Source organism: Felis catus, chromosome E2 (genome assembly GCF_018350175.1).
Source record: "Felis catus isolate Fca126 chromosome E2, F.catus_Fca126_mat1.0, whole genome shotgun sequence".
NCBI classification, from domain to species: Eukaryota; Metazoa; Chordata; class Mammalia; order Carnivora; family Felidae; genus Felis; species Felis catus.
Window position 1 is genome coordinate 43706770 of NC_058382.1, and position 16862 is coordinate 43723631.

General features: G+C 47.8%; 1 protein-coding gene across 16 annotated transcripts in view; it reads left to right on the forward strand.

The window, feature by feature from the left end:
* The window catches only part of PRMT7 (protein arginine methyltransferase 7), a 46148-nt gene extending 29820 nt beyond the window's left edge, over positions 1-16328 (forward strand). For 8 of the 16 annotated variants that reach the window (XM_045047060.1, XM_045047059.1, XM_045047061.1 and 5 more), the window contains 13 exons: positions 1417-1658; positions 1883-2063; positions 5544-5671; positions 6102-6237; positions 7209-7292; positions 8093-8140; positions 8423-8569; positions 8760-8849; positions 12830-12991; positions 14110-14184; positions 14897-15111; positions 15813-15923; positions 16105-16328. In XM_045047060.1, the coding sequence (XP_044902995.1) occupies positions 1417-1658; positions 1883-2063; positions 5544-5671; positions 6102-6237; positions 7209-7292; positions 8093-8140; positions 8423-8569; positions 8760-8849; positions 12830-12991; positions 14110-14184; positions 14897-15111; positions 15813-15923; positions 16105-16312 (1827 nt within the window). In that variant the 3' untranslated portion in view covers positions 16313-16328. The remainder of the gene's footprint in view (positions 1-1416; positions 1659-1882; positions 2064-5543; positions 5672-6101; positions 6238-7208; positions 7293-8092; positions 8141-8422; positions 8570-8759; positions 8850-12829; positions 12992-14109; positions 14185-14896; positions 15112-15812; positions 15924-16104) is intronic. The other 8 variants (XM_003998184.4, XM_006941663.3, XM_045047062.1 and 5 more) reach the window with 7 other exon arrangements.
* The last annotated feature ends 534 nt before the right edge of the window (positions 16329-16862 follow it).

Genomic DNA, 16862 nt, shown 5'->3' on the forward strand with positions numbered 1-16862 from the left:
AAGGAGGGGGAGAGGTGAAGGTGATTTGTTTGGTTTAGACAGAGTTTGAGCTATCTGAGGGTCAGCCAAATGGAGTGGACCGAAGGCTTTTGGACACGTGGTATTTGGTAAACGAAATACCAAATTTCCCTGGCTGAGCTCCCTCAGGGGAGAGTATGTGGAGGGAGAGAAAGGTGGGCCCAGACCAAGTCTGGAGTTCTCTCTGAAGGATGAACAGGGGAAGTTTAGCCTTCTGAAGGAGACAGAGGGGGAGAACAGTACTTCTCATCAGGGGTCATGCTTGGAGACATTTTCGTTGTTACAACTGAGATGGGGATGCTATTGGCATCCTTGTGGATAGAGGCCAAGGTGTTGATAAACATGGTATGATGCACCAAACAGCCCCATACCAAAGGATCATCTGGCCCAAGGGGTCACTAGTACTAAGGTAGAGAAACCCTATGCCTGTCATTTCCCTCCAGTAGTAGCTGTGTCTTCCTCATGGCTGGGCCCCTGGTGCCTGGTGCGTAGAGGCTGTCAGGTGAAAGAATGGGGTAGGAGGGAAACTGGATGAGGTGTTTCAGCCAAAACCAAACAAGGGGAGCAATTGGCAGTGCCCAGTGAGGCCAGGAGATTAGGTCATCTGAGGGTGGACACTTGTCCATTGGGCTGTGCAGTAAGGTTCTGGCGTCTGGGTGAGAGCTGTACCTAAGAGAAACTCTGAGCCCAGTGCCAGAATTACTGCTTCGCAGGAAGTCTTGGACTCTTTCTTCAAAGTTGATGTGGGAGTTAATCAGCATGATAACAATTAAGGGTTATTTTTGAAGTATTTAAAAGTGTCATGTAGCCAGGAATTTATCTGACATAAATCATTTTAGATATAGCATGTATTCTTTTTGAAATGAATTTCTTTTTTTTGAAATGAAATTCTTTTTTCTCCTTTCCCAAGGACATTAGGCCAAAAACAGTTCACTGTTCTGATAGTGGTAAGGCGTTAGATGCTGCTAAACTGACCTGATATTAAGGAACAAACCCTCTCCCTCTCCGTCTCCCTTTACCTCTCCCCCTCCCCTTCCCTCTCCCCCTCCCCCCTCCCTCTCCCCCCCCCCCCCCTTCTGTCTTTTTTTTTCTTGAGAGAGACAGAGAGTGCAAGCAGGGGAGAGGAGCGCGCTCGGGGGAGAGGCAGAGAGAGAAAGTGGGAGAGAGAATCCTAGGCAGGCTCCATGCTCAGTGTGGAGCCCCACACAGGGCTCAATTCCAAGATCCTGCGATTGTGACCTGTGCTGAAATCAAGAGTCTGATGCTCAACTGACTGAGCCTGAGCCACTTAGGCATGCCTGGAACAAACCTCTTTTGATCCATGAGGATTATTGTGGGTTTATTTTCTAATAATATACTGGTTTGTTTTTTCTTCTTTTGTTTTTTTAACAAACTTAGGAAAACTGTGAGGCAGTGCCTCACAGAGCAACTGTCTATGCTCAGCTGGTGGAGTCCAGGAGGATGTGGTCGTGGAATAAGCTCTTTCCTATCCCCGTGCATACCAGCTGTGGAGAGCAGGTCATCGTCCCCCCCTTGGAACTGGAGAGGTGCCCTGGTGCACCCTCTGTCTATGACATTCAGCTGAACCAGGTGTCGTCCTCTGACTTCACTGTCCTCAGTGATGTGCTGCCTATGTTCAGGTACCAAGAAGCCACCCCAGCTGATGGCGCTTTAAGATATTTGGTGGAATTGGGGTCTTTAGAAGTTCTTCATGAGTGAGAAGGAAACCTAGCTGAGGTCACCTGCTTCTGAAGGCAGGAGTCCATTGCAGACAAGTCCCATTGCTAGTGATGTCACCATAAAAGCTTAAAAATGGAGTGTGTGGGTTTAAAATATACTTAAGTTCTTGTATATTCTTCCACAGTGTGGACTTCAGCAAGCAAGTCAGTAGCTCAGCAGCCTGCCACAGCCGGCAGTTTGAACCTCTGGCATCTGGTCGAGCTCAGGTGGTTCTCTCTTGGTGGGACATTGAAATGGACCCTGAGGGGAAGATTAAATGCAGCATGGCCCCCTTCTGGGCACACTCAGACCCAGAGGAGCTACAGGTAAGAGATAATACCTGAGCACATTTTCATGTAAATCAGGAAACTTACCCACTTCTGGTTGTGGGAAAGTAACGTGTTGAACCTTAGATTCACAAGAATTTAGAGACCGGAGGGGCTATGTCAGAATCAATGTCAGAGAAGAGTTAAACAAACAAAAATCCCCAAAAGGCAAGGCTACCTATCATAATAAGATATAAAATAGATCTCTCAGCCGAATTCAGGCAGCAGCCACAGAGGGGCCCTTGGGGAAACTTGGATGTGCTGGCTCTCCCAAGTCCTAGCACAGCTACTCTCAGAGCCCACACCCCTTGCCCCCGAGTAATCCCAGGGAGCCTCACATCAAGTTGAAATGGAGGACTACAGTCTGTCTGCAGACTTATTTTCTGTGTGGCCTCAAAATCTAGCTTTTCTAAAAAAAAAACGGGTACTTTTCTAGCTCAGTTGAAAGTGGGTGAGGACGTGAACTACAGAAAAGGAAATGCAGAGTACTGTTTAACATGTGAAAAGCTGTTCAGCCTCACTCATAAGAGCAGTGCACATGTAAACTGCAGTGAGACATGATTTTCCACCTGTTAGTGATGAAGTTCAGGAAATTTGGTAATGCACTGTCGGGAGAGCTGTGGGGACAACTGGCCGGTGAGCATCACAGCTTCCATGGAGCACAAGGAGGCCTACCTAATCTGTCATCAGAGGAAGGATGCCACTTCCAGACATTTAGGTTCTGGATAGATTGGTGTCTGTGTATAATGACGTGTGCTGGGATACTCACTGCAGCCCTGATTTAATAGAAAAGACTGGAACAACCTAGAAGCCACCAGTAGGGGACTGCATCCTTACTGATGCTAAGAGAGGCAGCTCTCTTATCACTGATGGAGAATAATCTCTAGGATGATCATTAAGTGAAACAAAAATAGAGGTGCTGAACAGTGTGTGCTGTGCCAATGTTGGTATCAATAAAAATAAGATGTATGTGTTTATGAGTGTATATGTGTGGTGGGTGTGTATAAGAATATATTTGGAAGAATCCACATAAATTGGTAAAAATGGTTGCTTCTGGGAAGGGGGCTAGAGGTTAGGGGTGAAAAGCAAACTTACTTTTTACTCCATGACCTTTTTATATCTTTTGAATTTTCTCTCAAGTGCACGTGTTGTCCACCCCTTATATGCACACCTAAAGGGAAAAAAAGTGGGAAAGGTGCCTGTTCAGGGCCAAGGAATCAAGCCTTCCTTTTCTGCCTGGGAGGCCCTGGGGCACCATCCTCTCTGTGTTTTCTTGTCCTGTTAACCATTTGCTGGGCACTGGGTTTATCTTGATTGCTCATCTGCTAGTTCTAGTGTGACTTCTAAGGATGACCTTAGCTGCTCCCCTGCTCTCTGAGTTACTGCTTAGGCCAAAGGGTCATGACTGCTACAGGATTGCACTTGGTCCCCTTCCCCCCTCCTGGGCCTTTGAGGTCCCTCTTCTCCCTTCTGCCCTCCACTTGTCTGGCATTGGGCGTGTGTGACTCCAAGCAGTGTGTGTGAACTTCCTGGGCATATCCTGGTCCTCTGCAGGCTCAGGGTGTATTTGGGGGCGGGAGGAGGGCGTGGGTCAGAATTCTTCTACAGAATTGAGATTGACGCTGGGCTGTTTTCTTTCCCTTTGGGAGTGTGAGGATACAAATTAGCATAAGAATGCAAAATGCTAATGATCTCATTTGCATATCTTCAAAGTGCTACTATGTATATTTTCTCCTTGAATTCCCTGGAAGACTTGCTGGGTAACCACATACTGCCCAAACTGAGACTGAGACCCAACCCAGTGAGTGATTGGAGCAGGGCCTTCTATCTAGGCGGCAGTAGTGGATGCTTGTCCCCAGGTCTCCTGACTTTGTGTCCTTCCTTTACCAGTGTTTTGTACAGTTTGTGCCCTTTGTTTACCAGTGGTGGCCTGTGGACTGTTAGAAATGTGAAGAGCTGCTTGCTAATGCATTTCTCTCTTGACTTCACTAAACTGCTCTTGGTTTGAAATATATTCATTTTGTTTCACCTTGGTCAGTGGGTTCTGTCAGCAGACCTTTAGCTTAAGAACCTGGGAGGCTGGCGTGTTGAGAAGGACTTGATGATGATCAGGGAGCATTATGGGAGCCCGGGAGGGGTTGGGGACGGCTTCTTTTGTCTTTGGGTCAATTTGCATAGTAAGGAATGAACTACAGGTTTTAGAGAATCTGTTTTTCCCTCCTTGTGTTTCCTTATTCTACAGTGTGTCTAGTTACATTGTCATTTTCTAGCTTTTGTGTTCAAATAGACATCTTAGATACCTGGGGCTGTCATTCACCTGCGTTTTAGTTAGATCCAAATCTGGGGAGGGCGGAATGCTTCCTGAGAAGTAAGGCTGGTGTCAGCCTCATTTGGGTCTGCGCCCAGCAGTGATGGAGTCTCCCAGGGGCCAAGTTTTTCTTAGTTCCTGATGATGACAGAGAATGAGTACACGCTTGTGTCATCAGAATTGAGCCAGGCATCCACTTTTTAGGACAGTTCTTTCTTTTTAAAAAAGAGGCTTAAAGGTTTTGAGAGTAATAAACCTTGTGTAAAACAAAAATGAATCCAAAGTCACTCAGGGTCCTGTCACTGCTAAGAACTCCCTTCCTTTGATCTCTTTCCATATGCACAGATTTTGTCAGTGCTGACTTCTGGTTTCATGCTGCACTAGTCATGATAGTTACCATTTTCAGTGTCTGAATATTCTGAATAAGATTTTGTAGACCTATTTCTGAGCTGCTGGACATTTGGTCCAGTTTTTGCTAGTATAAATCTGTAATATGGGTGTTCCTGAGAATATAGCTTTTTTTCCTTTTTTGTTTGCATTTTCTTAGCATAGAATCCTGTATGTGGGGTTTATAGTGTCAAAAAGGATCAACACAGCGTATTAAGTTGACTCTGGATCATTGTATACCATGTTTCACAATTTAGAGTATTCCAGGTCTTTAAAAACTATTTAATTCAAAAGAATAAACAGAACAAAACCTTTCTGTACTATTTCCCCAACTTTTTATTTTGAAAAATTCTAAATCCATAGAATAAATGAAAATAAACATCGAGATGCCCTTTACTTAAATGTAACAGGTATTTACATTTGCCATGTTTGCTTTCTCTCCCCCTTCCCTCTCTGCCTTCCTTTGTGTGTGCACACACGTGAGGTGGAGGCATGCACATGTACACACACACACACACATGACAGAGAGGCTGGAGTCCCCTCTCCTAAACCCTTCTGGAAGACTGCTTCCCTGGGCTGTATCCTTGAAGCCAGCAAGCCTTCGGGACATGAACCTCTCTGACTTGAGAATCTTCTTATTTATCTCTGTGGCAAGAGTAGTCATCTGTAGTCCACAGCATGGTCTCCCTGCAAGCTGATTTTTGGCTTAGATTTTGGCTCCTGGATTAGAGACGTTGCTCTTTTTGCAACTTGGGGACAGCTGATATCTCTGTTCCCTATTTCAGTGGCGGGACCACTGGATGCAGTGTGTGTACTTCCTGCCACAAGAAGAGCCTGTTGTCCAAGGCTCAAGCATCTACCTGGTAGCGCACCATGATGACTATTGTGTATGGTACAGCCTCCAGAGGACCAGGTATGCCCCAAGTCTTGTGGTGGGGGGAAGCACTGGGCCTGTGATACTGTGTACTTACATAAGTTCGCCTTATAAACAGTGTAGAGGCACAAGTGGGCACGCTTGTGTCTGAACAGAATAAAACAAGAGCAAGAGTTTGTGAGTAGATGTGTTAGTGCCCATTGGCATGTTCTTAGACTGCCCTGGTTGCAGGGCCCCTGTTTGGGGGAGACATGAATGAGAAGTCTCGGGTTGGGGGACCCTCCAACCTCTAATGCCTACTTGAAAGCCAGTTCCTGGACTCATGCCCTCTAGAGGATGTGGGTGTGCCCACCATGGCTTGTTTCAGTTTTAGTGGGGCAGATCCCTATGCCCATCTCTGTGCCATACCTTCATGCTTGCCGGTGTCTAGCAGGTTATGCTCATCATGTGTGTCTATTTCCTGGCCTAGCCCTGAAAAGGACAGGAGAGTCTATCCACCACGCCCCGTGTGTGACTGCCAAGCTCACCTGCTCTGGAACCGGCCTCGGTTTGGAGAGATCAACGATCAGGACAGAACTGATCAGTACATCCAGGCTCTGCGGACAGTAAGTGTCCAGCCCCTTGGGTGGTTATAGTCAAGAAGGAGTTTGTAGCATGGGCCTCAGGTCATCGCTTGCTTGTAATTTGCAGGTTTTGATTTCTGTACTACCTGGCTTTTGGGTGGGCACTCAGATAGTAGCCAGGAAGCATGTTACTAGACTTTCTGAGGGCTTGTTCTCTGCTGTCCTGTGAGAACCTCTGCCTGGGAGCCTTACCTCAGCCGCTGCCATTGTCCCTCTAGACACTTTGCCTTTGTGGTCACTAGTAGTTCCTGTGGATAATCCCAGTGGATTCAGCCACCCCATTCTTCCTTTCATCTGCTGCATTCTTTCTAAAATTTTCTAAAATATGAGTCTGGTTATGTAACTCTCCTGCCTGAAACCCTTGCTCCCTGCTATGTGTAGCAGGAGTCTCTCAGCTCAGGACTATACAGAGCGTTTGGAGAAGTGTCTTTTGGACCTCTTGGAGTTGTATGCAGAAATATGTGTGCACATATATACATGCATGCATTTTGGCACGAGGGAAGATCCCAGTCATCTAAAGTTTCTCTCAAAGGGATCTATGACCTATAAAGTAATCCCTGCCTTTGGCAAGTCACTCAAAAGCCCAAGCTGTCTGTTCTGTGACCAGAGAGGGAAGAGGCTTATGGTAAACTGAGAGATGGCCTCTAGCAAGTGGGGCAGGTCTTCAGGTGGGCCTTGTAGGACAGCTTGGGGATAGTCTCTCCTGACAGTGAGGTCTGGGTAGGGAGAGGTGGGTGAGGTGGTTGCACTGGAGGGTGGGGGCTGCTTACTGCCTACAAGGCAAGCACAAGTCTGGGGCTACAAGAAGATCCAGCTGGGTGTTGAGGGGTAGATTGAATGATCACAGAGTGAGTTAATGGGGCTAGGAGAAAGGAAGTGTTTCTGTCAGTTTTCCAACAAGAATTTCTTGACCTGCTATAAGAAAACGTATTGAGGTTGTTATTTTCCTGCAGGTGCTGAAGCCAGACAGTGTCTGCCTGTGTGTCAGTGACGGCAGTCTGCTCTCCTTGTTGGCCCATCACCTTGGGGCAGAGCAGGTACCAGACCGCATTCTGCCAGCTTCCTGAGGGCAGCTCTTGAGTTTGAATATCACATGGTCTGGGCACACAGTTCTGTGACTAAAGGCCTTTGCAAGTGCAGCTGCCATGCATGTGGGGGCTTTGGGGTTTATTGCCTCCGTGTGCAGACAGGAGTCAGGCTGTAGCTATTCCCATATAGCTGCAGCTCCAGTGTCTGAGTGCACCTTGCTAGCATCAGTGCAGAAAATGGGTGCTGTCTCAGTGGGTAGTGAGCACAGGTAGACTTGGTTAGGTGGTACATTCTGCCTTGGAATTATCTTGTTGGGTTTTAACCTTTTTTTTTTTTTTAATTTTTTTAAACTTTTATTTAGAGGGAAAGAGAGAGAAGGGGAGGGACAGAGAGCAGGGCGGCGGGTGGGGGGACAGAGGATCCAAAGTGGGCTGTGCGCTGAACAGCAGAGAGCCTGATGTGGGGCTCGAATTCACAAACCACAAAATCGTGATCTGAGCCGAAGTTGGACACTCAACCAGCTGAGCCACCCAGGTGCCCCAGTTTTAAATCTTTAATTTCTTCTTTTTCAATGTTACTTAGAACAAGAACGAGTGGGGGAAGGGTAGAGAGAGGGGGAGACAGAGAATCCCTAGCAGACTCCATGCTCAGCTCAGACCCCCGATGCAGGGCTCGAACTCAAAACCATGAAATCATGACCTGGGCCGAAATCAGGAGTCAAATGCTTAACCAGCTGAGCCGCCCAGACGCCCGTTAATCTTTAATTTCTTTGTCAAATGAATCTCTAATAGCATTGTATTCTTTTTAGGTATTTACAGTAGAGAGCTCAGCAGCTTCTCATAGACTGATGAAAAAAGTAAGTGACTGTTGTTACTAAACTATCGGGCGGGGAGGCAGGTCAGGGGCCTGCCTTGCTGAGTGTGGGATTGATTGCTCTGATGCTGTCTTGGCAGTAAGGGAGCTGGTGAGAGTTCCCACCTTGAGAGCTGGTGTAGAAGTCTTCTGGGGCTGTCGCTGAATAGCAGCAAACATTTAGACTCTATTTTTTATGGCTTTTCTCCTCGCTTCACATAAAACTAAAAAAGCTACAATCTTTGCAGTGATATAACTGAATTTATGATTTGTTTTTGGGACCCAGTGCCCAGGGAGTCAACACTCACAAGCTGACCTGACTGATTGGTTCCATGATGGTATTTCTTCCCATGGCCATCGATTGGTTTTGATTTCCTTTCTGAAGGAAACTACCAGAACTACAAGCCTATTGCTAAGTCCTGCTGATATGTCTGTAAGATAAATTTCTTTTGCTCTTACAACATTTTGCTTGGTGCACAGGATGCCCCTGGAGGAGAGGATTTTCACAAAGCAGATAAAAGTGGTGCTTAGAACAATTTGGCCAGAAAACTGCAAGCATACAAAACAACTTTGAGATGTTTTTTCTGGACAAAAACAATACTTTCATTTTTTTTCCTCATAAGATTTTCAAGGCTAATCACTTGGAAGATAAAATTAATATAATAGAGAAACGGCCTGAATTGTTAACATCTGCAGACTTGGAGGGTAAAAAGGTGAGTGGCAGGGGCTCTGCATTTGCATGGACAGCACAGCACCGAGATGGCCTGAGTCCCCCTTCTCTTCTCAGGCCATACAGTGGGTCCCATACCTAACTCAGCCCCTGTGGGAATGTGGTGAGGCATTGCATAGATGTCTGGTCTGCAAATACATGAACTACTCTGAACTCTGACCGGTCTCTGCTCCTTCCGAGTGAGGACAGAATGGTTCTGTTATGATGAATAGCCGCCTGTTGTGGCCTCTCTGCCTTATCCCTTTACAGTGCTCCAGCTCCCGTTCACTCCTGTTATTTTGGTTCACTTTTCACTGTTCTGCTTACTTCCTGCCACCTCGGCAGTTGATCTTCTGTCCCCTACGGTTGGTCTTGTCACACAATCCACCCACCACCCGTTGCTTCTAAAACTACTCCCACCCCTTAGTAAACCTGAGATGTAAACACAGTCTTCTGCTGCCTTTCCTCTCACTGGCCCCCTGGGCCCTCATGATTCAGGGGCCTCTCCCTTCTCAACACATTTCTTTTTAGGGCCTTAAGAGACTGCTTTTTCCAGGTTTTTCTCTTATTTTTCTAGCTGCTCTTCCTGAGCTTTTCATGGGTTTCTCTTCCTTCACTTGATCTTTCCATAGCAGTCTTCTGATGGTTTCTCCCTGTCTGTTCTCTCCTCTCCCTCTGTGTCTCCTCTCTCTCTAGGTGATCATGTCCTTTCCCATAAGGGAATCTTTGGCCTCCAAAGCTGGGTCTGCAAATCTCTCATGTCCAAGTGCCCACTGGATGCTTTCCTTGCATATCCTACAGGCCCTTCAAGCTGGAATCCATCACCTTTCTTCACCAGCTTTTTAACAGCTTTACTGAGATGTAATTGACATACCATAAAATTAACCCATTTCAAGTGTACAGTGATTTTTTAATAAATTTTTAGAGATGTACAACTATCACACACTCTAGTTTTAGAGCATTTCCATCACCCAGCCCCTAGCCCCAGGCAAGCACTGATCTGGTTTCTTTGTATCAATTTGTCTTTTCTGGGCATTTCATATAAATGGAGTAGAACGATACATGGTTTTTAGTGTTGGGCTTCTTTCACTAGTCGCACCTTTGAGGTTCATCCGTGTTGTAGAATGTGCCAGTATTTTATTCCGTTTTAATCCTGAATAATATGTCATGTCACATTTTTTTATCCATTTACCTGTTGGTGGATATTTGTATTGTTTCTTCTTCTTCTCTCTTCTCCTTCTCTCTTCTCTTTCTCTCTTCTTCTTCTCTCTTCTTCTTTTAATGTTTGTTTATTTTTCAGAGAAAGAGAGTGAGCAGGGCAGGGGCAGAGAGAGGGAGACAGAGGATCCAAAGCAGGCTCTGCCCTGACAGCACAGAGCTCCATGTAGAGCTCAGACTCACAAACCACAAGATCAGGACCTAAGCTGAATTTGGACGCTTAACCATTTTTGGCTGTTAGAATAATACTGCTGTGAGCATTGATATATGTCTTTGTGAAGATAATGTGTTTTCACTTCCCTCAAATGCTTAGGCTTAGAATTGCTGGGTTGTGTAGTATTTTTGTTTAACTTTTTAAGGTACTTCTAAACTGTCCAGAGAAGCCATACCATTTCACATCCCCATTACACACGAAGGTTCCAGTTTCTCTGTATCTTTACCAGCACTTGGTATTGTCTTTTTTATTACAGTCATTTTCACGAGTGTGAGTTTTAATTTGTATTTGCCTAGTAACCACTGGTGTTGAATACGTTTCCTGCGCCCATTAATTGCTCCATGTCTAGCTAGCTGAAATCACTCTTCAGGTCTTTTGCCCATTTCTCCCTATGCCTTTTCTTTTAAGGAGAGTTTTTTTGAGATCTAATTCACATACCATACAGTTCACCCACTTAAAGTGTGAAATTCCATGATTTAGTATATTCATACAGTTGTACAATCATCACGAGTCAATTTTTAGAACATTTTTATCACCTAAAATGAAACCCATGCCCATTAGAAGTCACTTCCCATTTGCCCCCTGCCCTCCCAGCCTCTAGGGAACCACCAGTCTACTTTTTGTCTACGAATTTGCCAATTCTGGACATTTCATGTAAGTGGAATCATGGGATATGTGTGGTCTGTTTGAGACTGGCTTCTTTCAAGGTTCATCCATGTAGCATAAATCAGTACTACATTTCTTTTTACTGCTAAATAACATCCCATTTCATGGATAGGCCCCATTTTGTTTATCTGTTCATTAGTTGCTGGACACTTGAGTTGTTTCTGTTTTTTGGTTGCTATAAATGATGCTGCCATGAACACTCAGTACAAGTTGCCCTTTTTTTTTCTCATAGATGAGGATTAAAAACTTACTCTAGGGGCGCCTGGGTGGCGCAGTCGGTTAAGCGTCCGACTTCAGCCAGGTCACGATCTCGCGGTCCGTGAGTTCGAGCCCCGCGTCGGGCTCTGGGCTGACAGCTCAGAGCCTGGAGCCTGTTTCAGATTCTGTGTCTCCCTCTCTCTCTGCCCCTCCCCCGTTCATGCTCTGTCTCTCTCTGTCCTAAAAATAAATAAACGTTGAAAAAAATAATAATAAAATAAAATAAAAACTTACTCTAGTTCTGGGGAGCCCGGGTGACTGAGTTGGTCAGCGTCTGACTTCAGCTCAGGTTACGATCTTACAGTTTGTGAGTTCGAGCCCCACATTGGGCTCTGTGCTGATAGCTAGGAGCCTGGAACCTGCTTTGGATTCTCTGTCCCCTTCTATCTCTGCCCCTCCCCAGCTCACTCTCTGTCTCTCAAAAAGAAATAAATGTTAAAAAGAAAGCTACTCCACTTCTATAAGCCACTGATGATGGTGCGCTGGCTAGACTCTAGGTGACTAGTGTGGTGAATAGAAGGGGTGAGAGCAGGCATTCTTGCCTTGTTCTGATGTTGCAGGGCAGGGAATACTCAGGACCAGCTCTTTTCTGTCTTTGGTGTTTCCATCTGCATCTTTGTTACCTCAGCCAGACACCTAGATGTCATCTCAGATCGGCCCCTCCCTTGAGGTCCTTCTGCTTGGGCCCAGCCTTGGGTGCCCTGTGTCCTCCACATCTGTTGTGTCTCCCAGTCCTTCCTTCTGTACACTCCCTGCTCCTTTCCTGGACCACTGCAGTACTCACCCAAGTCCCTGTGGGTGGTCTCTCCGTATGTTTCATGATCGTCAGAGGGCTCTTTCCAAAACACATTCCTTCTCATTTTGAACCCCCAATTAAAGCTTTTAGAGATCCCCTCTTACCATCAGGAAGGAGTCCAGCCTCCTTGACCTTTCATAAGCTGCCTTTGGGCAACCTAACTCCTTTCCACCTCTCTGGCCTCACCCTTTACCATCCTACCCTTCATACTCATGTAACAAGCTCTTGATGGGCCTTGCTCTCACACCCATGCTTATTCCCCTGTATACCTCTGCTAGAATCCCCAGTCCTTTGCTTTTCGTATTCATACATTTGTTCATTTGCTCAGCAAATATATACTAACCATCTGCTCTGAGCCAGGCACTTCGCAAAGTGCTGGGGATACTGCGCTGCCAATGTCCCCACTTCTGTGGTGCTCAGAACCTACTGAGGAAGACTGCTAGAGGAGCACTGATAACAGTTTGTTATGATAAGCTGAATGGGAATCTACCCACAGGATGCCATTCAGGAAGATGTTATCTACACTGGACCTTCCCATGAAGGGCCCAACCCTGGGGTCCCTCCACATGTCCCTTCCTCACGTCTGTCAAACCACACTGTACAAGGATAACCCCAGCCCTGTCTGTTCCCTCTTCTACTCTGCACTCCTGAGGACAGGGCTCATGTCTGCTCATTTTTGTGTCTTCGGGCAGGTGCAGACCTGGCATGCTTGTTGGTTGAGGGAATGGATGCCCTTTTATTTCCGTGTTTCCCGTGAACCTTGTGACCTGTCCTTCACCCTTTAGCAAAATCGTTCTGACATCTCGGCCCCCCTTCTTGCTCTCATTGCCAGATCTCTCTCCTCCTGGGTGAACCATTCTTCACTACCAGCCTGCTGCCCTGGCACAACCTGTACTTCTGGTATGTGCGGACTGCCATGGACCAGCATCTGGGGCCTGGTGCTGTGGTGATGCCCCAGACTGCCTCGCTGCACACTGTGGTCGTGGAGTTCAGGGTAGGCCCCTCAGAAGTTGTTGCAGAAAGGGCAGGGGCTGGGGGTCCTTATTTTCTTGCAGAGACCTTGGGTGCGAATAGAGCAATGTGAGTCTTAATGATATGGGCCTCTGCTTTTCTGTATCAGCACACTGCAGGGTTGAATGGAAGAGACTTGCCTTTGTACAAATGCGGTAATTTGGCATGTGAAATGGAAATGGCTGTGTGTTGTCATTTTACAATTATCCCTTATCAGAATAATTAAAAAAAAACATAAATGAAGAGTTTCAGAAGACATGCTGTGCAGCCCACTCTGTTCTTATTAAAAGTTGACGCTCCAGTTGTTAAAAGCATTTTGAGATGGAAAGTCAGCTTCTTTATGTAACAAAAAATTGAAAAGCTTCATTTTAATTTCCTCATCAAAGCAGAAGCAGTCACAAAGTCATTTTGGGAAAGACGTTTCTTCTTAAAAGGATTTTGAAATGCTTTCAACCTGAGAAGTAGAGTGAACCTCATTTGATATTTCTTTGATAAGAACAGCTTCACCCATTGGTAGCTTAGTGTCTCCATCAGTGATTATCTGGGCGTTTCTTCTGTGTTGTCTATTTACCTGGCGAGATTTCCACAGGAGTTCTGGCTTTCATGGCCCAGGAGGGAATGTGGGAATGATGCTCATTCCCAGACATATATCCAGGAAACGGGACACAAAATTGGCTAGCCTCAGTGCACTTCTGGTCCCTTCTCTCCCAATGTCCTCACATCCTGTTTATAGGCACAGAGCCTCAGGAACTGGTTTACAGATTTCTTCCCAAAGAAACCCCATCCCAGTGGCTCTGGTTGATTGTCCCCTGTAGGAGAGGACTTGATCATGTGACACTTTGCAGATTTCAGTGACCTTCCCAGATCCTTGGTGTCTCTGAGGCCTTTCAATCATGGGGTCTCTTCCAAGTGTGTGGGAATAGCAAGGGGTGCCTTTTTGGGGCTGTCCCCTTCCCCCCAACCTGACCTCACTGACTCTTCTCGCTCTTGTCACCATACTTTCATGTCTCTGGGTGGGTGTGGATGTCTGTGTGCTGTCCAACAGAACCTGTGACATCCATCCCCAACTGGGTGTCGACAAGGGCTCTGCCTTCCTCACAGGACCTATGGCGGATCCGGAGTCCCTGTGGTGACTGCGAAGGTTTTGACGTACACATCATGGATGACATGATTAAGGTAGGTGGGGCACAGTTCCTGCCTGTAGTGTCCCACCCACCTACTCCATGTGCACAGTTTCCTACCCCTCCCGCTTGGCTTTCCTTTACCCAGTCCAAGTGAACCTATTGATCCTGAGTCTGGCCCCATATGTTACCCCATCCATCACCCCTGCCACTTGGTCTGTGCCCTGCGCCCTCTCACTCCTTGGCTTTATACATTCTTCTTTCTACCACCTCCTGTGTGACCTTCAGGTAGCTGCTCAGAGATCACGTGTGGGTCAGCTTTCCTGCCCAACCCCATTCTCAGCCAGACACTGGTGTGTCCAGGCACTGTGATTCCCTGTCTCCCTCTAGACTGGGAGCCTCATGTAGGAGTGATCTGGCAGCTGTAGTGCTCAGTAATGGTCACTGAATGGGCAAGTGTCCAAGTGCCAGATGTTTTTACCAGTGTTGATGTTTGGTCCTCAGAGTAGCTCTTGAGACAGGCAGCGTCATCCCATTTTAAAAAGGGAAAAAATGAGGCTCAGGTGAAGTAACTCTCTGAGAAGACACTTGTGCATGGCAGCTGAGAGTAGAGAAGGCAGCTGGTTTGATCCCGGTGTGTGTGGTCTTTCTGTGAGGACCCACTGAGGCATCTGACTGTGGCAGTTACCTTGAGGGACCTGGGCCAAGGAGGTAAAGGACCACTGGTATAGACCTTGGAGACTGGACAAGAGCCCCTTATCTCCTAGGCCAGTGGCTCTGGTTCTGTCTCTGCCCACTGCCACCTCCCCTTCCCTTCTCAGCGTGCCCTGGACTTCAGGGAGAGCAAGGAGGCCGAACCCCACCCGCTGTGGGAGTACCCATGCCGCTGTCTGTCTGAGCCCCAGCAGATCCTGACCTTTGATTTTCGGCAGCCAGTACCCCCACACCTGATCCATGCTGAGGGCTCCATTGAGCTGAGGAGGTAAGAACGGGTTCCAGGGTGCAGTAAGCTGGGGAAGGGAGTGGTAGGGCCTGCTTTCTGTCTAGTTAACTGCCTGGGTGACTAAGCACTTACTTTGGCCATTTTCATGTGGGTGGCATGGCCTCCTTTTTTGGGCCTTGCCCTTCCTGGTCCAAAGTGGCCCTGAGTGTATAGTGGGTCCCCACAGCCTCTGGGTGTGTCCAGGTGGGGAGGGAGAGCCAGAGTGGGCTTTGCACATCCCCCCACACCTGCAGCTTCCTTTGAGCTAAGTGTCATGATGGATCACAGCTATAGAGAAAAGTGATTTTTGTTGCTATGGTTACCCAGTGGGCCATTTTCCTGAACCCTGCTGGGAATTAAGCAGGTTAGGAATTGGTAAGGGCTACTCATCGTGAGGCACAGTTGGGCCATCCTGCTCCACCTCCCTTCCCAGGGAGGAGCTGCTGCTTCCCTGAGGAAAAACCCCTGTCCCATGGTTCCTCTAAGTGCTTGGCCAGGTTGCAGGGAGCAGGTGGGGCTCTGGGTTGTGGTTCTTGCTCAGCATTTTACCAAGTGGCCTTTAGTCAGGTGGAATGTTAGCAGCCTCCTGATTGGGGAGGAAGGAAAGATCAGAGGTTTCTGGAAAGCGGTAAGGAACCGTGGCTGTGCCTGCCCATCTCTTGTGTGGCTGTTTGTCTTTGGCCCAACATCCCCACCTCCAGGCCTGGGAGGAGCCATGGGGCCGTCCTGTGGATGGAATACCACCTCACGCCGGACAGCACTGTCAGCACTGGCCTCCTGAAGTCTGCAGAGGACAAGGTAGTGCTGTGCACGTGAGTCCCAGAACAGGCCCACCCTGTGAGCTGGTTACAAGTTAGCCGGATTGTAACTCTTCAGTGGCCCCAGGTCACCTGGTTCTGACCAGCTTCTCACTGCGAGTTGCCTGGGCTGGAGACTGGCCAGGAGGGGGCTTGGGTGCTAGTAGCCCTCACTATCTTCTCACTGCTTCTACAGGGGGACTGTTGCTGGAACCCCCACTGCAAGCAGGCAGTGTACTTCTTCACCACGGCGGACCCCAGAGCGCCGCTGGGCAGCCCTCAGACTGTCAGTTACACCGTGGATTTCCACCCCCACACTGGAGACATCACCATGGATTTCTCACTCTCAGACACCCTGGACGATGGGCAGTGACCCTCACCTGTTAAGAAATAAAGTGGCCTGAGGGCTCTGGGCTCTGACTGGCGTGGCTTTCTAGGAGGGAAGGTGAAGGCACTTCTCTTTTCAGGGCCCAGCTTGGCCTCCGGGCTCAAAGCCCTCTTCCCTTTTTGTGTTTTTGCTCTGCCGGTTCCTTATTTTGGGTGTGATGGGCGGCATAAACTACTGACTGAATTTGGAGCCGAGGAGGGGCCAGGGATCCCCCCTGCCATGGTTCTAAAATGCTTAGAAAGCTCTAGTGTGGCGTTTCCCTCTACCATCCTGGGAGCTGGCTGGGCCAGGCAAGTTATGTGCTGCTCTCAGCTGTGCAGTGCTGTGGTAGGTGTGCTGCCCCTCTGTGAGCCGCTGGCCTATACTGGGGAACCTTGGGGTCCCTCCTGCCTGATTCCAGCTAGGAGGGGCTTCTGGGGTGGAGATGCTGACTTGTGGCTCAGTCCTGGCCTGAAAGACCCTGACAGGGCCGTCCTTTTCATCTCTTGGGTAATGTTACCAAGGCACATCCATAAGCATCTGCCATCGGTGTTGCAGCATCAGCAGGTACCCAAGACTGACACCTG